The sequence below is a fragment of the Phoca vitulina genome, unplaced genomic scaffold (genome assembly GCF_004348235.1).
Source record: "Phoca vitulina isolate PV1807 unplaced genomic scaffold, GSC_HSeal_1.0 scaffold20, whole genome shotgun sequence".
Lineage (NCBI taxonomy): Eukaryota > Metazoa > Chordata > Mammalia > Carnivora > Phocidae > Phoca > Phoca vitulina.
In genome coordinates, this window is record NW_022589723.1 from 29,889,104 (window position 1) to 29,911,379 (window position 22,276).

Consider the following 22,276-nt stretch of genomic DNA (forward strand, 5'->3'; position numbering starts at 1 on the left):
TCAGAAACTATTATTCAATTCAGCAAAGAAGTCATTCCTGTCATTGACAAAGAAGCAAAGTTCTAACACATGTCTTCATCGTTTCATTTTTTTTTTATAAGATTTTATTTATTTATTTATTTGACAGAGAGAGACACAGCGAGAGAGGGAACACAAGCAGGGGGCATGGGAGAGGAAGAAGCCCGCTTCCTGCGGAGCAGGGAGCCCGATGCGGGGCTTGATCCCAGGACCCTGGGAGCATGACCTGAGCCAAAGGCAGACGCTTAACGACGGAGCCACCCAGGCGCCCCATCATTGTTTCATTTTTACCCTACTTGTTAATGCAGACAAAAATATCAACCAACATTCTGGTCAGAGCTACACTCGAGTATCAACTGCATTCATAGGTTGGCTATTGATACAAGGGTTTGGCAAAAACCAAAGAAAACGTTGTATGAGAAACAATTGGCTCTCTGGGATTTACAATAAAAAGTATCATATATTTTATTGTTTATAAGTTGTGTTACAAACCTTTGCATCATAAGATTCATGATAAATCTGTGTGTGTGTATGTGTACATACACTTGTTTTCTGGAGATCTGGCTGCTACCAGAATAGTATTGCACAGAACCTCAGGCAAGCAGGTTACTGTCTGTGTTTTTTAGATGAGGAACTAAGGAACAGAGAAGTTAAGTAACTTATTTGAGGCCACACAGCTAAGTTGTGGAGCCGGGTTTCATTTAAGCCCAGGTCTTCTTAGTGCTAGGATATCTGTTCTTTCTACCACCTTCACTACTTCCAGAATCAGATTCTTTCACTCCTACTGAGATGAGTGGCACTGGGAGGGCTGACAGTGGAGCTGTGACTAGAACCTAGAAGGTACTGTGTGAACCCATGAAACCTCACCGGAGGCCAAGCCTAGGCAAGGGACCACAGTGGAGGGCACGGACAGCCAGGAGCCCCAAGAGGCCTCGGAGCACCTAACAGTGATGGCAAAAGCAATAAGGGACAAAAGAGGAGGAGAGCACTGCATTTTTTAGTTTCTCCATCTGAGAAATGGGGATCACGGTATCCACGCCAACCTGTATCAGCCTTCCCCAGTGTCCTGCCACCCTCGGAAACTGCCTGGCCGGCTGGCGGGAAAATACAGCCTTATTCATTCCCCCGCTTTGGATGTTCCCAAGCCCACCTCCTTTTCCTAATCCCTTTGGAGGAAAGAGAGGAATGGGGAGAAATGTGGGCCAATAAGACTAGCTAAAATTCACAACCAGTGTGTGTAGGGAGTTTCAGAATTCGCAGGGCCCTCTCATTAATACCGATATCTCCCTGGTCCCTCACTCCACCCCCGCGGGACAGGAAGAAGAGGCAATATTACCTCCACTTTCAAGGCCAAAGAGGAGACCTCCCCAATGTGACACAGCGCAGGTGAGATGCAAATGCAGGCTCAACCCCCAATCCTTTCCTCTTTCTACTTCACCATGGGGCCTCCTGCTGTATCTCGTAAGAGTCACCTGGTTGGCTTAATGCTTCCTGTTTCAACATGTCTGTATTTCAAATCTCTTATTTTTATTTTTTTAAAGATTTTATTTTTAAGTAATCTCTATACCCAACGTGGGGCTCCAACTCACAACCCTGAGATCAAGAGCTGCACGCTCCACCGACTGAGCCGACAAGGTACCCCTCAACTCTTCTAGTAATGGCTCTCCATAGCTTAATTTTTGCCACACTTTGTTCTTTCCCTCCACTATTTAGAAGTTCAGCACCCTCAGTTCACTCCTCCTGGGGTTGCCCTCGGGGGACCTTGCAGGAGTTGATAAAGCAGCCAGCATGTATTTCTAGGGCTTGAAATGAAGGGGCCCAAGGGGTCCACTCTGAGGCTGGCGCACAAGCTAAGCTTTGCATCTGATGAAGAGGAAACAGGGTCCGCCCCTCAGAATACACCGAGAAGGTAAGGAAATCAGAAAAGACTTGTATAAAAGATTCTAGAGCAAAGTAAAATACTTTAGAGCACATGTGGGCTGCTCAGGTTAAAATGTAAAGTAGAAAAAAGCATAAGAGAAAATTATAAAAGTAGTATAGTTACAAGCACGCACGCGCGCGCGCACACACACACACACACACACACACACACACCTGTTCATAAAAAGCTGGAGAAAATACACCAAATGTTAACAATGGTTGTTTTGGAGTAGAAAGTCCATGGTTAACTTCTTTGCAGGTTTCTGTGTGTTCTATGAGTTAATACTTTTTATAATAGCATAAAAGACCATCCTTCACTTAAAAAATGCTAAAGGGTACCTTTGGGTCATCTCTTTCCCACATTCTTATCATTACCTCCAACTGGCCTACTCTCTCCCAGCTATCCTCTCTGCCCTGCAGCATTTTCTTTCAAAATCAGAAATAGAATCATGTGTATCCATTAATTAAAGGTCTTCCACCAATTATTGTTAATTTTCTTAAGTGTGATAATGGTGGTAGGTCGGTAGATGCCCACAGAAGTGCTGAGAGTGAAGTGTCAGGATGGCTAGAATCTTCTTTCAAATTATACCAACGTTTTTAAAAATAACATATGTTTTTTATTTTAATTTTTATTTAAAATGTTTTTAATTCTAAAATATATACATACACATATGTGTACGTGTCTGTGTGTAGATACAAATATATAAAAATCCCTTTTTATATAAATATATATTTTTCTTTTTTAAAGAAAGAAAGAGGTAAAGCAAATGCGCCTACATGTTGAATCTAGGGGGAAGGTATAATGGTGTCCATTGTAGTCTTCCAATTTCTTTATATGTTTTGAAATGTTTTCATAATAAAAAATTTTGAGGGAAAAAGGCTTCCATGGTCTGCTTTGGCAGACCGTGGTCTGCCCTGAAACTTCACAATTTCACCCTACTCTATCCTGACAGTTAAATCTCTACCATGCTTTACCTTTGCTTCATGTTCCCAGGTTTTAGTATGGAAACAGCCTCATTCTTTTAAGTTCTACTTTCAAATGCATGCACATTTTATAGCAACTAATAAAATATACATTTTTTTTAAATATGAGGAATAACTTATTAGAAATAAAAAACAATGTAATCAGATGAGATATGAACTGTGTGAAAGAGAAATGCATGGCATAATACAGACCTTTGGATTAATGGTGTGTCAGAGGCATGGCCCAAGGAAGTAAGAAATCTACACTGTCAGAATCTGGGGAAAGAAAACCTGGTGGCACCCAGCTTGGCTTAGTGTTTCCTCATTGGCTAAGTTTAAGCTCCAGCTCTGTCATTTAATACCTGCGTGATCTTGGACAAGTTACTTAACCTCTCTGAATCTCAATTGCCTTGTGTGTAAAAAAAGGACAATACCTTGTACCTCCATGAGTGGCCATGAGGATCAAATGAGAGAACAAATGTGTAAGCATACTATATTCCAGAAAGTGCCATAAACATTCAAAGTATTATTAGTATCATTTCTGTGAAAGCTTGATGAGCAGACCCCATCATGTCACGAACATAAAAATAACTCAAAGGACGATCAGGGCATAGAGGAATTTGGATTTTGGGGGTACTTTGTTCAGAAATTCACTTCTTATACTATTTATATAAACCAAAAAGCCCCATGAGAGTTCTGGGTTCCTGGCTTGCATATAATTTCATTTAATCCTCACGGCGTGTTCTTTTTGCTGAAAATACCAGTCAGACCCGAGGATAACCTTCTATTTTTGAATTCTCCAGTTGGGTTTGGGGTGTAGGGAAGACACACCCATACTCAGAAGAGAAACTCCCAAATGCAAAATAAACACAAAACCACACAAACCCGCCCTGTACAAGGCCTTCATTTGTGTTGGGATGGCATACCAGGGTGAGGTTCCTGAGTGGTACTGAAACCTCCTTCCTGGTAATCCACCCTGCAGACGCCATGTCTGAAGGCACACTGGGTGCTACCTGGTGCTGGGGGCAGTCAGCCCCAGGGTTCCTTCCATCCATGTAAATACGGGGCAACATCATCTACCTTCACCACCCACAACCACCCACATCAATGGGCCTTCCTGGGGTGTATTTACAACGCACACTGGCATGCTATTCCCTCTGCTGAGGCAGAACGCTTACCCCCAGAAGTGAGCTCTTGTTGGCAAGACTCATGGTTAGCTTTCATTTCAGGTGGCCTCCCCACCGAGTCCCACCATGGCCATCTCCTGGTAGACAGTGGGCCCTTGGAAGGCAGGTGCCATATCACATTGATGTTTGACACTCTACTCCTGGGCATACAGTAGTCCCTCAATAAATGTTCACATCGGGGCACCTGGGTGGCTCAGTCGTTGGGCGTCTGCCTTCGGCTCAGGTCATGATCCCAGGGTCCTGGGATCGAGCCCCGCATCAGGCTCCCTGCTCCGCGGGAAGCCTGCTTCTTCCTCTCCCACTCCCCCTCCTTGTGTTCCCTCTCTCGCTGTGTCTCTCTGTCAAATAAATAAATAAATAATCTTAAAAAAAAAATGTTCACATCATTGGACTGAAACCTGCCTGTAACCTCTTTTGCATGTTCCAGGTGACATGGAAGGGCCTTTGCCTTCCATGCATGCATTGGTCTTACTAAGGCGTTCATGCCTTCATTTACTCACTCATTCAACACTGAGTAACTCTTCATGTGCCAGGGACGGTGCTAGATATAAGCAGCAGAAAGTGACTGACAGCGACAGATACTCTCACCAGAAGGCTGTACAAAGGGCAACAGAAGCAGAGAGGCAGGTTCATTCTTTTTTTTTTTTTTTTTTAAGATTTTATTTATTTATTTGAGAGAGAGAATGAGATAGAGAGAGCATGAGAGGGGGGAGGGTCAGAGGGAGAAGCAGACTCCCTGCCGAGCAGGGAGCCCGATGCGGGACTCAATCCTGGGACTCCAGGATCATGACCTGAGCCGAAGGCAGTCGCTCAACCAACTGAGCCACCCAGGCGCCCGAGGCAGGTTCATTCTTAGTTATGCTTTGGGAGGGAGCAGAGATGGTAAAGCCTTCCCAGAGGAAATAGGCTTTCTGCTGGGCCTAGAAGGATGAGCAGGAAGGAAGTCCATGGACAGAGGAAAGGAAGAGCAGGGGCTTCCTGGGTGGGAACAGCATGAACAGAGGAGGAGAAAGGCCAGAATGTGGATCTGTCCTCTTGTTGCCTGGGGCTAGTGTTTTGGAGTGGGGGAAAGTGGATGAGGTCAGAATCAGGACTGAGGCAGTGTACGAAAAGCCTGAATGCCATGCTGACCATGGGTTCATTTATCCTACAGATGACAAGGGCCCATCACAGATTTCTGGGCAGTAGACTGCCTCGATCTGTTTTCCCAAGACTGCTTATCATACGTTAATTTGTCCATTTATTGCTCTCTGCCACAAGGCTGGGAGCGTGTCATAAGCCGGGACAGGGCCTCACCTCTCTAGCACCGTGACTAAACACAGGAGGAGCTTATCAGCTAGCAGCCCCAGGAGAAGCCGTTCATATATTCCAGAGGCAGGCGAGAGCTGCCCCTCCTCCATCACCTGCTCCTTCAAGCCAGAAGATGAGCATGGAGAGCAGGTCACGGGTAGGGGCCTGGAGACAACAGGGCGGCTGTGTTCATGGGACCACGAGGCTAGCCTGACTCACTTGGTGAGGAGCAAGAGAATACAAGAGTTGAGGAAAGCAGAGGCACCTCCTAGAGAATGAAAATCAGGAAGAAAAACGTATTTGTGTAAAATGATTTCTAGATGATGGGAAACAACATGGAACCGAGAACCCTCCTCTTAAGCTACCAGCGGGACTTTCTACATCTCCCTTCCAGCTGGGGGAAAGTTCCAGCCAGGGGTAAGCATACCCATATTCTGGCTCCAGGAAGTGTCTACCCCATCATGAGGTAATGCAGCTACTCATCACTTCCTGAAGTTGCTCAGCTGGGCCTGTGCCAAGGGACCACGGACAGGGGCGGAGGGGACAGAAGGCTCAGAGTCTGCACAGCTCTAAGGACAGGAGGCCAAGATGGGGGTTGGCAGCATCCTCGCCCTGCACACATCCGGGGCAAACCCAGACTGTGTCCAGGTCGTGGAAAGCAGCCAGACTGAGCCCAGGAGCCCGACATGCCCCAGCAGCAACCAATCTCAGCTCTCTGCTGGGAAACTGAGAACTGCACTAGCAGGCCTGTTTTCCTAGTCTAATGGGCCCAGAATCCTGTAACGAGAGTTGTGTTTTCCTTCCCTCTACTCTGGGAGGGGAAATAACAATAGCAGGGACTATTACAGAGCGCTCTCTGGGAGCCGGCACGTAATGCTGCTTCTCTTTAACCCTTGCAACAACTGTGCCAGGTAGGGATTACGATCTGCGTTGAAGCTGAAGGACTGAGGTTCAGCAGAATGAAGACCAAACCCCGACCTGGCCGCCTCCAAGACGGCCCTCTCCACCCCCCAGGGGCCACACAAGCAGATTAAACAGCATGAAGCTGCTGCTGTCATGGTACCCATGGGATTACAACTCCTCCTACCTCTACCAGATCTGGCGGAGAAAAGCCAAAGGAGCCCACGTTGAGGCCAGGCTCCTGGAGCCAGTAAAGACACAGGAAACGACAAGTTAACTGTCTATAGTACTGTCAGGAGGGAGACACAAGGGCAATCCAGGTAGACCGTTTCCTGCTCGGTGCATTACCAAAGGACACCCTCACCCAGATTACTGCACGAGCCTCCCAGCTGGGACCCCAGCCTCCAGGGGTCCCCATTCTCCCCAGCCTTCCGGCCAGAGAGATCCTTCTGAAACACACATCTGCTCGCCTCACCTCCCTGATCACCTGCTCCCCCGCCGACTCTGTATCCCTCAGGGTAAAGTTCAACCTCTTTGGTTTGGCTCTCACGCCCTTGTGTCTGCCTTCTGCTCTCTTCCTGGCTTGTTTCTCCAGCCATTCGGAACATCCACCCTTTGCCTGTACGTCCCTGAATGCATTGTGCCATTTCCAGACCATGTACACTGCTGGCCTCTCTTCCTTAGAAGACCCTTCCCCTCTGGTAACCCCTGCCAGTCCTTCTAAATTCAACTCAAATATCACCTCTTCCAGGAAGCCCTCTCGGATACTGCAGTCTGACTTAGATGCCCTCTCCTTTGAGCTCCCCTGCTCCCCTATACGTCCTTCTATCATAGCACTTAGAGTTGTTGATCTTTTCTGTCTCCTGTACTAGGTTTCCTAGAAAAGAGGAACTGAGCCCAGACAGGGCCTCGGCTGGTTTCTGTATCTGCACCAGTACCCAGGCTCATGGCACAATGCTTGAAACACAACAGGAATTTCTGGATAGAAAACTGGGTAGGTCTTCACCCCAGTAAATAGGTCCCTCTGATCACGGGTTAGAGGATCTTTATGCTTCGGGTGTCTGTAAAGGCTTATCAGTCCACTAAACTGAGCTCAGTTACTACGGGAACTGATCCTTCTACTTTGACCACACTCTTGCTTTCTGAGGTCCTATGTGATCACAGTGAACTTTCTCGACCCTGAATACCAGTTACCACAAATGATCAGTGCCCCTTGGAAGCAGTTTTGTGGCCGCAGTAGGGGATGGGAACAGGGAGGGCAGCCAGCGGTCCCTAGGCTCCAAGACTGATGGCCTCTGGGCCAGGGGTGCTGGAGGCTGGGGGGGCGGGGGGGCGCCAGAGAGCCAGCCAACCTCAGCAGTCCTCGCCCGAACGCTAACACTTCTGCCTCCTCATGAGTTAGCTCTTGGCTACTGAAGAGTCCAGACTTGTGAAATGTGTTTGGTTTCACGTTTCCTGTCAGTGGTCTACTATTTAAAAATGACACCCCACCTACTGCCTGAAAGAGATAAGGTACCTGTGGTCTGAAGAAGCAGCTTCTTGCAGTCAGCCCCTATGTGAAGAAAGCCCAATCTGCAAAATGAAACTGAGGAGAGGGACGCCTTCTGTGGCATCATTTCTTTCCTAGGAGTTCAGAGCTTTCCATGGCGAGACAAGGGAGGAGGGCCAGAGGGACACTGAGCCCTTCCTAGCAGTGATGTCAGAAGTGACTGGGCCCGTTCTTCCTAAAACGATTCTTCTCCCTCATCCCCTCACTGACCTTGAGATCAAAGTGAGCGATTTTCCTGGCATGAAGGTAGTTCACACCCTCCAGGATCTGCTTGATGAAGCTGGTGGCCTCCTCCTCACTCAGCGATTCCTTCTGGGCCAGGAAGTCGAAGAGCTCTCCTCCCGACACTCTGCAAGACACCGGTGAGGGGAGGGGGGCAGGCCCGGTCAGCCCTGTGTGTTAGGAGACCAGGCCATGGGTGCAGCTCCTGAACCTGACCCCCACCATCTGGACAGACAGTGGGATCCCCTCACCCATCTCTGGGGCTCTGTCCAGCCAGCACCAAGAACTGATTTTGCTTCTATTCGCTGTATTCTTCCCTTTGGATCACAAGGGTAGGAACCGCTCTTGGGGAGTCACCAGGGGGGCCTCGGGTTACCCTGGGTGTTATCTCTCCCCACCCCATGACTGAAGGGGCAGAGGACAGAAGTAAGTGCTGGGATGACAAAGAGGAACGTATGCTGGGCCAGAAACTGGAGACCTAGGTTCTAGTCCAGCCCTGCCACTGACCTTGGACAACTCACTTACCCTCCAGGCAGACCTTAGTTTCCTTACCTGCAAAATGAGCAGGTTGAGTAAGATGGCTCTTAAAGCCCTTTCTTTCATTTTACAAAAGATGGCCTCTTCAAAGCTCAAGAGAATCTAGGCATGGATTCTAGACCCATCTAAAAACCTGAAAATGCTACTTTTGTCCTCACACTCCCCACTCTCGTACCTTATGGTAGGTATGGCAGGAATGGAGGCCCACAGAGCAAAAACAACCTCCCTTGTAAATACTGGTTTACAGTTTTATCTGAATTAGAGATGTGGGGTTGCCAGATAAAATAAGGGATATTTATTTGCTAAATCTGACAACCCCCTGAGCTTGTTTGTCCTCTGATGGATGCTGGGGTATCCAGCCAGGATGTGCTTCTCTGGGACTGGGGCGGAGCCAGGGGTCATCCCAGGGAAAGATATTGGGAAGGGATCTGGGCTAAGGGGTCCAAGAACTCAGGATCACCTGGAGAACCTGTTTAAAATGCAGATCCCAGGTCCTACCACAGACCCTAACAAATTAGATTCTCCAGCCCCCAAGCCTTGGAACCTGTATTTTTACAATAACATAATACCAGTAATTCATATTCATTGAATACTTACTCGGTGCATAATGTGTACTTTAGGCACATTATATCATTTAACCATCACAATACCTTATGAGCTAAGTCCTAGTATTTTCCTATTTCACAGCTGAAAAAAAAAAAACAGAGGCTCAGTGAGGTTAAGTGACTTGCCCAAGGTCATGGAGTTAGTAAGTGGCAGTCAGGATTCAAACCCAGGCAGAATGACTTTCAACCACTATCTCATACTGAGTGTCCTCAGATGATTCTTACATGGCCAGAATGGCTTCTGTCCCAGTTTGGGGGAATCACTCATTCCCTGCCACCTAGTTCATCCTAAACAAAGAGCACCAAAATTTCCTTTTTCTCCTTTCTTTAAAAATGTCCAGAAGCACCCACGGACCCACTAATCAATCTCAGCATCATGAAAAACAGACCCACGGGACACAATGGGTACCACAGGTAAGTACACAGCAACACCTATGAAGTTATCTCACGCCTACATCCGCTTAAGCCTCTCGCTCAGTGCTATCCAACAGAGCCTTCTGCAGTGATGGAAATGTGCTCTATGAACACTGTCCAATCGAACAGCCACTAGTCACACGTGGCTACTGGGCATCTGAAACATGGCTAGTGCAACCCAGGAACTGAATTTTAAATCTTATTTCATTTGAAGTCATTTTATTTTATTTATTTTTTTAAGATTTTATTTATTTATTTATTTGAGAGAGAGAGAGAGAGAGCACAAGCAGGGGGAGTGGGAGAGGGAGAAGCAGGCTTCCTGCTGAGCAGTGAGCCCAATGTGAAGCTTGATCCCAGGACCCTGGGATCATGACCTGAGCCGAAGGCAGCTGCTTAACCAACTGAGCCACCCAGGCACCCCATTTTGAAGTCATTTTAATTCAAAAACTGAAGTGGTATAAAATATTTTCCTGCAAACACAACGTTATTGTTTTGATAGGATTGTATTTCACGCTAACCATGACACTGAGAATGAACTAAATGTGCTGTAAGTGTAAAAAGCATGCTGGGTTTTGAAGATGGAATATGGAAAAAAGAATGTAGAATATCTCATTAATGGTTTTTATATCAATTACGTGTTAAAATAATATTTTGTATATACTGGATTAAATAAAAAATACGATGAAAATTAGTTCACCTATTTCTTTTTACTTCTGATTCAATGTGGCTAGTAGAAAATCTCAAATCACATATATGGTTCATATTATATTTCTCTTGAACAGCGCCAATACGGAGAGTATCTTATTTAGATCTAACTATTAGGTTACAGGAAATGCAAGACATAGAGGAATAAGTTTACTAACGGCATGAGGAGGGAATAAGCCAAATCCAGGCTGTGAGACAATCAACGGGACAAATGACCTAGTTTTTCCAACAAATCAATAGCATCGAGAAAGAAGGGGAAGGAGAACTGCGATAGGAGAAATGAGACAGAAGACACAAAAGAACCAGATGCAGTAGATGGACCTCATTTGGTTGCTAATTCAAATAAAACAACCGTAAGAAGATATCTTTGGGTCTATCAGAAAAATATCACTATGGACTGGAGTGTAGACAGCCTCGGTGGTCCCGAGGCCCGGCTGGATAATTCCTTCAGGTGTAATAGATATATGAAGGCCACATTTTTAAAAACCATCATCAGTGAGAGATGCACACTAGAGTATTTATATGTAAAGTGACATGATGTCTGAGAGTTGCTCTAAAATATTCCAGCAAACAAACAAACAGTTGGAGCGGGGGCAGGTGGAAGAGTAGGAGTTTTATATAAAACAAGACTGGCAAAACGTTGATCATTTGAAGCTGGGTGATGGGCATATGAGGGTTCCTTACACTATTCTCTCTACTTTTGTATATGTTTGAAATTCACCATAATAAGAAGTCAACAGTAAACTCCCACGGGGGAAGGGGGAGGGGAGGGCAGTCTCAGCCATCTCCCTCAGCTGCCCTCCCACATTATGACCATCACCACCTGGCAGTTCCTCCACAACAGATGAGGACACCGAGGCCCACAGGAGGGGAAGCGGCCGTGCAAGGTCTCCCAGCAGGGGAGTGTGCGGTCAAGGTCATGTCCAGGCCCCGGCCGCCGTCCAACACTGTCTTCTCCGACTAACGTGTGACGGGAGACGAGCTGCCCTAACTCTCTCAGCAGTGTCTGTCGGGGACTGGTGCTCACGTCGTTCTGAAGAGCAAATGAGTTGGTGCAATAAGGAAGGCACTCAGCCCGGTGACCGGCGCATGCCAGCACTCCACCAGCAGGGGCTTCCGCCGTGATGTTACTGTTTGCCACATGTGGTTAGTGTGGGAGAAGGCGCTGGGGATGCAGTGAGGCTCAGGGAGGGCCTGGACGGAGGGAGCAAGGCAAACAGCACGAGCAAAGGCACAGAGACGGGGCCGCGCGCAGGGCATGCATGTGGCAGGAAGTCCCTGAGCGCTGGCTGGCCTTGGAGGGGACGGGCACGCCTGCTGGCATGCTGGTTCTGTCACTGCCTAGCGCATCACTCTCCACCTCAGTCTTCGCTCATCTGTCAAATGGGGTTAAAAATAGCTCCCTTTGGCAGACAGACGAATGTCGGAAGCCTTTGCTCCTGCTGGGGCATGAGCTTCTCAAGGGCAGGAGCCGTGAATCAGGTCCTCATCTTTATGTCTAGTGTCTACCACATAATAGATGATGAATAAATATTTAGAGAAAGTGGGGAGTGGTGCTCAAGGGGTGAAGAGAGCCTGAGAGAGGCACCGGTGAGCTGGTACCTGAGAACGTGCCGTCTGCTAGAGCCGCTCAGCTGGGTGCAGCCCACAGTGGCTGCCTCAGTGTTGGGCGTGAGGCTGGTGCACTATTTTTCCATGTGTCTCAAGGGTGAGGCCATCTTCCGCCCCACTCCCATCTGGGCAGGTGCCGGAAACTGGAGCCCCCTCTTAGCTGCTGAAGGAGAAACCCTGAGTCTGGTCAAAGGGCCAGGACGGTGGTCCCAATCTTTCCCTATAGAGCCAACCTTTCCCTGGGGATGTGGCACAGGAGAGTCCCAGGGCCTAGCTTTTCTTCTTGCAAAACAGGAATGAGGATGGGGTGCCTGGGGGGCTCAGTTGGTTAAGCGTCCAACTCTTGATTTCGGCTCACGTCATGATCTCGGGGTGGTGGGATCAAGCCCTGTATCAGGCTCTGCGCTCAGCGGGGAGTCTGCCTCCCCTCTCCTTCTGCTCTTCCCCCTGCTCATGTACTCTGTCTCTCTCTCTCAAGTAAGTAAATAAGTCTTTAAAAAAAAAAAAAGTTAAAAAAAAAACCAAACAAACAGGAATGAGGGGAAAACCCAGACTATTGCCCCGGGAGGACGGAATCTTGCTGTAGAGTTGGACAAATGCTATGAGACCCTTGGTAAAGTCCTGGAAGTAAATACCACGCACCATATCGATATCAGGCATGGTAGTGGTGGAAGGCATTTGATTCCGAGTTTACTCTAAGTTTGCCGCCTGTGCAATGTGCTTCCCCAAGCATTCTCTCCCTTGAGACTCACATCCTCCCGGAGGGGTAGATGGAACTTCTGTCCTGATTTTTCAAATGAGAAACCGAGGCGCCAAGGGAGCAAGTGACTTGCCCAAGGTCACACAGTCAGTCACAGAAACAGGATTTAGAGCCAGATCTTCTCAGCCCCAGCCCACCATGTGTCTTTCTCACCGCACTGTCTCCCCATTATAAAGCCTGAGTTGGTGCAATGAGGAAAGTTCAAAGCCACCCCAAGTAGTGGGTGGTGCTCACACATCCCCTTCAGCCACACTCGCATCCGAGCCCTCATCATACCACGCTGTTTTTACCTGTCTGTCTCTCTCCCCAGCTAGCTTATCTTTGCTTCCACAGCACCTTGTGTAACAGAGGCATTCAATAGAAGGTAGGCGGATAAAAGAACAAAGGGGAAAAAGAGTATTAAAACTATCAACATGATATAGAATATTCTGTATCATATAGAAGTGACACCTTGGCATCGGCAAGAGACCTGTCCGGAGCCCTGTGCAAATGTTCAAACCCACAGTGCCCCCCTCTGAAACACAGAACGCCGCCTGGCCCTTGTTTTCTGTCCTTCCAGCCCCTGCTGGGTCCTGTGAGGCTGTGGCCTCAGGCACCTCCTACCCTTCCTACCTGAAATAGAATGCTGCCTAAGTGTAAAAGAATCTCATGATAATGGGGGTGTGTCCTGTCACCCAGAGCCGCTGATGTGAAGGCCCAGGCTGGGTGAGGACTTTGGGAGGCAGTAATCAGCGACTCTGTTTGAAGGTGTGATGTGGGCAGGAGACCAGTTAAGACATGGTCTCCTTTGGCTAAAGAAAGGAATAGCCACAAAGGTCCTCAGAATCTCCCCCAGAGTCCTGGAAAGGTGGGAGGCTGATGAGCCCACTGGGGTAAATGTCCAAACCGGACACCCACGCTGGGGACACTCACATCCATGCTCAGGCAGCTCTCCTCAAGGTTTTGTTCATTTTCCCCCTAACATAGCTTTTCCCAAGGGTTTCTCAGCCCCAAAACCTCTTCCCTGGAGCTCCCTGTCTCCTCCCAAATGTCTCCCCTCTCGCATCCCAAACCTCTTTAGCTTAAAGATGAAAAGCAAAACCTAACAGTCTGAGCCTCTTCTGCTCTCCTCTCAGCATCCCCGGGATCAGTCCCCTTCCCGCTCAGCTGATCTTCCTTCTCGCAGGTTGCTCTGCCTGCTAGAAACGCTTTTCTGACTCTTTTGTGAACGTGTGCTGAAACGACCTGCATAGGCAGTGATTAGGGAAGGATGCTGCTGGAGCGGCTCAGGCCGAGGAAGCCGCACTCAACTGGGGGCACTGGGCAGCACTGGCGACACCCTGGGGTGCTCTGTCAGGTCACTCTCCCAGGCTCTTGCTTTCTGTTCGCTGGGAGTTGGGGAGGCCCCAGAGCCGTCACGGGCCTGGATGGAAGGCCTGTCCAACCCTCCCAGGGCTGACTTACATTTTCCAGAGCACGCTCCACATATGACATGAGTTAATCTACTGAGATTTTGAAAACATCCTTTATGCTCTACAGAAGTCAACTTATATGGAAAAACTGAATCCTTCCCATCCTTGCCTTCAACAGCCCTGAACCAGAGGCAGCTGCTGCTAAGGAGGTCATGGATGGGGTAACAACAGCTAAAAGGGACTCAAATCAGGGCTGGGCATGTCCTCTGAGTACTGGTCACTTTAGCAGAAAGCAGAGCATGCCCGGCACCAGACCACAGTTGCTAAGAGGGGCAGTGGGACTGGGATAGGCCCATCCACAAGACCTGCCATTTCAACGGAACAGGCAGGCACTAATACTCATGTTTCCGCACTGGGCAAACCCATTGACCTATTAGGGCACCATGAGGACCGGGCAGCCAAAGGCTGCTGATCAGCCCAACAGGGGTCACCAAGTCCAAACACAAAAGCCCACGAAAAGCCCTTCTCTCTCAGGAGGTCCTCCCTCTCAGACCCCGGGCACATATGGTTTCAGCAGCGCCTTGGCAATCCCTAGCACTCCCTAGACAGGCACCCTGAGAACAGTGAGACAGCTTGAAAGAAAATGAGGAGACAGAGAAACTATGAATACACACATCTGAGCAAGCATGGCAGCTCATGCAATTCACCAGTGTGAAACCAGTGTGCAAATGGTGGTGTGGACGGTGACAGCTTACTAGAAGAGGGCACATAACCGTTGCTGACCACGAGCCTTGCTGGGAGGAACAGGGACATCTCAAGAGCATCCCAGACCCCAACTCCTAGGGTTCTACGAGCAGGGAGAAGCAGGCGATCTCCCAAGCAATTAAAGAATAAAATTCTTTAATTTTATAAAAATAAAAATGACAAGAAAGAATCATTTTATAACTATAAAGGTCAATAAATAATGAATCCTGCTTTAAAACAAATGACCCAGGGCTGGTAAGGCTGCAGGCAAATAGGAATGTTCCTATATTGTAGGTCATGCTGGTTAACTAACACCATCCTGTGAAAGTAAGGATATCAAGAGCCCCACAAATGTCAGCCTGCTCATCCCCTTCCTGGGAATTGATCCAAAAGGATTAATTCAAAAGAAAAATGGGAAATTATGGGAAGAAAGTTGTTTTATGGCAATAAAATCTGTAATGGTTAAAAGCTGTGGAAATAAAAACCAAATGTCCAACAATAGGGATATACAAGTATGTGATTCAAGGAAACATGAAACCCTCAGTTAAAAGAAAAAACCTTTTTGTGAAATTATGCTAACTGAGGGGGGAGAAGTAGAGCAAGAAATTGTACAAGTGCAATGATTGTATACAAATAGATAAAGACTGAGAGGAACCACAGAAAACACAAATGGGTGTTTTGTTTAGGCGGTAGGATTACGAATGTAATTTCTTTTCAGTTGCTGGAAAGTTTTTTAAGGCAGTGGCCTCGCCTTCCCAGCAGAGGTGGGCTTGTCACTCTGCTGGGAACCAGTGTGCCCACTGCTGACCCTGAGCCCCACGGCATGCCACACCTCGGGCTGTCCACATGGCTGACCACACCTGCGGGATGCCCCCAGGCTTGCTGAGTCAGGCAGTTTCTACGCCAACTAGTGCAACTGACTGAGAGGTCCATGGGAGAGACGTGGAAGACGCTGGAGTGAGAAAGGAATAGCAGGGGTGAGCCTATGCATTTAAACAGTGAGATGGATAATTTAAGCATCAAATGCAAGAGTATGCAAATGCCCATCTGCTACATAAATCTATATCCTGGTAAGACAAGGGCTTAGCTCTCAAATTAGACTTATTGCAAATGTCAGGTGGTCCACCCAACCTGTAGGCAGGCTAAGGATGGCCGCCACATGTACAGATGAGAGCTGAAGCTCAAAGGAGGGAGGTGCTTTGCCCAAGGTCACAAAGTCAGGGATTACCAAACAAATGCCACCACCCCTCTGTTAACCAGCAGATGCATGCATGCCTCTGAGGCTCAGAACATTCCCAACACCAGTCTTGTTGCTTGACTGGTCACAGCCATTGTGACTTGTGCCACGGTCCAACTCAAACTCTTGTCTGCCAGGGCCCCATCTCCCCATTCCATGGACACACGTCCAGGAGGGACACCAGGTGGCCAACCCCTGGAGTCTTGGTATCACCAGACTGTGACATCTTCCCCGGCTAGGCCAGCATAAGGCCACCTCATGCTCATAGCTGTCCACACAAGCAGTGTGGACTCAAGTTCTTGTCTGTAAAATGGGGATAATAAGAACCTCTGTGTGAGAAGATTGTTAGGAAGATTAAGTAAGGTAACAGAAGTGCTCAGTACAGTGAATACAAAGGAACCCCTCCATGTTCGTAGGACACTTTCCTCAAGAGTCTCTGTGAGGACTGAACAAGATGGCAAACATGAAGCACCTGACAAATGGTTGGCTTTCAGTAGGGCTCTCTCAATTATAGCTATTATTATGATAATGAAGGCATCAAAGAGCACAAATGTGGGGATTTTTTTTTTTCCCCCAGGAAAGCGCTGGAGAAGGGCTTTGCAGAGCCTGGAAGATGTTTGCTTCTCTCCTCCTCATAGAGAAGACCCCTCCCGGACAGTCTCTCCTTCCCTCCCACTGCCTTCTTACACCCCGCCCCCCACCGTCCTCCCACGTGCTCTCCAGCCAGGAAACGACCCCAGCACCAGCCTTTGCTTCCCTTTTAACCCCAGGGTCCAATGAAAGCCAGACCTAGACCCTAGCCCTCTGTCCCTGCTACTCAGCAAACCCACCTACCTTTGACCCAGGTTGCGGGGGGGGGGGGGGGGGGAGGGTTCGGTAACCAAGGGAAACCACCCACCTGTGACTTCATCGCCTCTGGGCTGAGCTTAGGTCTGCTTGCTGCTGCCCTTTGGGGCCTGTGGTCGCACCATCCACCACCCTACCTGCCCCCGCTGCCCGCCAGGGGTCCCGAGCACCCACTCACAGCTCAAGGATGAGCACCACGTCGGTGCGGTTCTCAAAGACGTCGTGCAGCGTGATGACGTTGGGGTGCAGCACCTGCCGCAGGATGCTCACCTCCCGCTCAATCTCCTCCCGGCACACGCCCCGCCGGCTGGCCCGGCTCTGCCGCTTTTTGATGAACTTGGCCGCGTACTCCAGCCCTGTGCTTTTCTCTCGGCACTTCTTCACAATGGCAAACTGGCCGCTGTGGGGACACAGATCGGCACAATCGGGGTGTTACTGTGTCCATCTAGGAAGTGACCCAGTTGTCAGCCCCCAGGCCACACTAATTCAGAGTCATTCTACGAGGGTAGGACAAGTCATGCCACCAGCCAGCATCCCCACCTGCCTGTTAACCCGTGGCTGAAGTGGGGCAGGTCCTGGGCTTCCCTTTTGTTCATATGAATCCTTTGCCTTTACTAGGAATGAACGTTAGTATTGTCATTCCCAGTGTACCGATGTGACCACTGAGGCTCTGAAAGGTTATTGATTTGATGATGATGACACAGCCTCATCGTTCCTAAGTCTCAGTTAGAACCCGAGTCCAGTATCCACTAGGTAAAATCACAGGGTCCAGAGACTTATACTATGTAATGTAAAGATCAGAAAGGAAAAACATAAAGATCAGATCAGCATGGTCAAAATACTAATGGTAACAGTTATTCATTTGGGTCTGCCTTATCTGGATACAAGTACAAATTCATCCATTTAATTGTGATTTCTCTATATTCCCTATATTCTTATGTTTGTACCTCTGCTCCCAACCTCCTCCCAACAAATAAAATCTCAATGAGCTGACCAAAGCAGGTCCTCAGTAAGGGAACAGAGCAAAGATGAGGGTGATGCACTTAAAGTAACGACAAGGCCAGAGGACATGCTGGCTGGGTTGGTGGGGTAGAGGTGGAGGCAGGGGTGGGTGGAGGCAGCCTAATACTGTTAACAACCATAAGTGGGAGTTCGTCATGGTGAGAGGGCTAATGGGACCACAGGGTTATAAAGTGTTAGAAAACTGACGCACAGGAGAGGTCAAGTGAGAAGTGTGAGGTCAACACAGAGTTAATGGCCAAGCCCGGTGCTCAGCCCACTGTCCACAAAGCCACTAAGTAGTTATAGAAGTCAAGACTGTGCTTCGTGCCCTTCAGGTTTGAGCCTAGAAATGCTTCACTCTGGGGACCAATACAGCAACCATGAGATGGCATCCATGCCAATGGCAGGTGGCCCTGAGCCAGCTTCTCTGAGTGCTCCAAGGACAGCCCACTCCACAGGGAAGGGCAGCAGCCTTCTGTTCACATCTCAGTTCAGGTGGGCAAGGTGGGTGGGCAGCTCAAAATCCCTGGAGATGGGCCAGTGGTCCCCCCCTTCTGGGTCCTCCCACCCCTCTTCCATCATTTTCCACAAGTGCCCCATGTTTTCTCACCCACAATAGCCACTGCTTAAGACAGAACTCAGAAAGTTTTCAGGCTCAGCTTAATGGCTTAATAAGGGAGCACCATACTCCACACACAGGATGTACTCTCTTAGTGGCTCTGGGGTAAGAGTTACACACAATGAAATTCTCCAGATATTTGCCTCAACCTCAGAAAATAGCATCACATCTGAACCACTCCATTCCTAGAATAATCCTCAGTGAGACAGCCTTCAAAATAAACCTAAGTGGAAAAAAAAAAAAAAAAGTCAAGTAGAGCAAGCAAGGAATAGATATGCCAACACTTAAATAGCATTCTATGGCAACCACCTTAGGACGTCACCAGACACATATTCCCGTATCTCTCCATCCCCTCATCCTCCATTCACTCCGTGCTGCCTGAGTGTCTGCCCTGTGCGGGGCCCTGTACTGGGGCATAATGGGCAGGGACCAAAGGCACAGACATCAGGTAGAGGGGAAGCTCTGGGGAAAGAGAAGATCCTGGGGGCTGGTCTAGGCTGGACAGGGATGGCTTTATGGAACAAAATTTATATTACATTGTCTACTAATTCTAAAGTTTCAGCTATTTACGACCTGATATTGGCTCCTAGTTGTCTACACACGAGGGGCTGACGCAGGTGGAGTGAAGCCAGGCCTCTCAAAGCCAAAGTGAACACAGTTAGTGAGATCTCTAACACAGCTGGTCCCTTGGAGCTACTTTGGGCCTCAGGGACATTGGGTCCCTTAATGGGAGATAGCAAACACCTGACAAAGCTTCTAGTCCTAGGCAACTGTGAGTCTCAATGTCAGGACGGCCATGCTTTTCTTTTCTCTGACATCTCAGGGGCCTGGCATCAGCAGCCCTAAGGGCAGACAGGGCTCATTCTTTCTAGCTGACTGAGGGGTGAAACCAAAGCTTAAGGATTTTAAGCATTTTGTTTAAGCTTACAGAACATAGACATGCAGGCGCAGAGTTTTTGTAAAGCAGAGAGAAATATTTCAAGTCACCTTGAGATAGCCCCCCCCCCACTTTGACTTATGAGGGAAACAGAGGCATTTTTCTATATCACATGACTTAAAAATTCCTCAAAGTCTCAAAAAAGCAAATGAGTGTTTGCTTTTCCTGGTTGAGTTTTCCCCTTGTGAGAGCAACTGTAGCAATGAGAGGTGACTGGGGTCAGTCCTAATATACAGGCCATTTCTTCCCACTAAAAGCAGGTATTTTGAGAGTGGGTGAATAACAGAGCCAAATACCAAGCAACACCACTCATCTCCCCTCTCTTCCTGGGGGAGGGATCCTCCAGTCAACCTGCCCTGGGGAGTCCAAGGAGAGCCCACGGAGAGCCTGGGCCATTGATGAGTTTGCCCTTCTTGTTGGGCCATTACTGGGAAGAGGGCAGAATATGCTCCATGAGGGCCAGCCCCTAGGCTGCGAGGCTTTGGGCAGCAAAAGCAGCCTTCCAGGGCAAACAGGCTTGGACTCAGAAAACTTACGCTGTCATCTGAGGTAAGTGGCTACCTTCTCTGAGCATCGGTTTCCTCATCTGTAAAATGGGAATCATGACTCCCTACTAGGGAATCATGGTGACTGGAAATATCCGCAATGCTGGCCCATGGTCAGCTCTAAGGAATGATAGCTATTCCAACTGTTACTAGTTTATTGCTCCTAGGAAGGCCACGCTAGAGACACCACAGAAGCCACTGATTTACATGGTGTGTACTATGTGGCCAGGGAATCAGTGTCATTTTAAAAGTCCTTATGATTCTAGTGCACAGCCATATCTTTGTCCTAAGCAGTTAACCAACTCTTTTAACCCTTCAAGCAATGGTTCTCAACTGGCTGTACACCGGAATCACCCAGGGGATTTCAAACCTGGCTGCCTGGGTCTATCCCCAAAGATTCCCATCTCCTGGGTCTGGGTGGGCTGCCGTCCAGGAACTGAGCTATTTAAAAACCTCCCAGGTGACTGGTGTGCACCGGGGGCAACAGTCTTCTGATTCTCTGCATTTTACAGAGAAGAAATTGTACTGCTGTCACTCATTTTATGCCTTGTCTTTTCCAGTATTCATATATTACCCTCTCCCTTAGTTCTTTGATCTGACATTCGAGGGAAGGAGGATGGGGAGGACGGGAAGGAGGAGGGGGAGTGTTGTCTCTCCCACCCGGACAGTTTCTGCTTGACGGGTCTGGCATTGAACTGTTCCAAATCAAGACAGAAGATGACCCTAGGCTTTGGGGGTACCAGGAGTGGAAGTTTACATTCGGGCACGTCCTGGTCACTGTATCCACAGCAAATGCAAAAATCAGAGCTGAGATAGAAAAAAAAAAATCAGAGCTGAGGCGACTCTCTATTATGCCCTGTTGACCCATGGATGGGCCCCCATCTGCCCATTAGGATGCTCCAAAGCCAGGGGTTCAGGCACACAGTGCAGAAGTTGCCCAGCTAGGCTATGGGGGCAAGGGGTAGGCAGTGAGGGCCTCTCTAGGTTAGGACAGAGCCACCCAAGGTGCCATCCAGAGAGGGAACCCAATCTCTAATGAAAGTCATTGCCAATACTAAATCAGAAATTATGGGAATGCTGAAACATTGACACACATGTGCAAAGCATGCACGTTGCAATCCTCTTGCCCCACCCCCTCCCACATTGCAAACGGTCAATACCCAACCCATGGTGTCACGCAGCAAAGGGCTGGCAGTCAGGCTGATCAATTCCTGGTCCTGCCATCAGAGCCTCACGGGATGGGTCTCCCCTCAGAAAGCTTCTGTCAGAAAGCTCCAAAGAGCCCATGACAAACTGAACAGAAGTACAAGGCTTTCCCTTCATTCTCCCTGTGGGTTCCAGTCAGAGCCCTACCCTGCCCTGGGGCAGCCTGTTCAACTCCCTGGGCTTCAATTTCCTTCCTTGTCAAGCGGGAGTCCCCATGTCACAGGGGAAATGCTAACGATGCCTGAGAAAGGCCTTTACCAGATATCTAGCACTGTAGAAGGGCAGGAGGCATGGGGCGGTGTGTGTGTGTGTGTGTGTGTGTGTGTGTGTGTGTGTGTAGCTCTGTGCCTCGGGCTGGCTTGCAGAAGTCACAGAGCATGGTTTAGTGACGGACAGGCAATCCACCAGACACAAACTAGTCTCCGTATTTCTGCCAGCACATTCTCCCGCAATTAAGTCAGGAACACACCCCTCTTCCCAGGCAGAGGGCTCAGCTCCTCACTCATTCAGCACCCCAGGAAGATGGAGCAACCTGCCTAGAGAGTGAGACAGATGGGCCTCGTTCAGCAATTCAGCAGGGCCCAGGGTGGCACCCCATGAGGGTGCCCTATTGTCTGCCCAAGAATCAGATGAAAAGGCATAAACCTAGAACAGTTTCTCAGTGCCAGAAACAGTGTTACCTCTCCAACACCAGCTCCTCAACTTCATGGAAGAGCCTGGCTCGATCACCCCCAAATTCTTCACTGCCAAAGAAGAATAACCTGAACATGACCCAGATCTCATACCATTTAGATTTTGTATGACAATGTGGATACTACATTTATATGCAGCTTTTCTCTTTATAAGCTAACTTTATATTTATTCTCTCTTTTAATATTTGCAGGTATTCTTCATAGTTCCATTTCACAGAAAAGAAAACAGAGGCAAAGGGAAGTGACTTGATGGTTTGGCCAGGGAGCCAGCCCTGACAGTGGGGCTTGGACATGAAACCACATCTCCTGACTCTAGTTTCAGTAGTGTACCAAGCAATGGGGAGAGGGGCACACCCCAGAAGAGAGGAGTATTTGA

General features: G+C 48.6%; 1 protein-coding gene across 2 annotated transcripts in view; it reads right to left on the reverse strand.

The window, feature by feature from the left end:
* The window catches only part of DAPK2 (death associated protein kinase 2), a 114,421-nt gene that overhangs the window by 34,741 nt on the left and 57,404 nt on the right, over positions 1 to 22,276 (reverse strand). For both annotated transcript variants that reach the window (XM_032417430.1, XM_032417429.1), the window contains exons 3-4: positions 17,078 to 17,299; positions 8,038 to 8,176 (exon numbers count right to left, since the gene is read on the reverse strand). In XM_032417430.1, the coding sequence (XP_032273321.1) occupies positions 8,038 to 8,176; positions 17,078 to 17,299 (361 nt within the window). The remainder of the gene's footprint in view (positions 1 to 8,037; positions 8,177 to 17,077; positions 17,300 to 22,276) is intronic.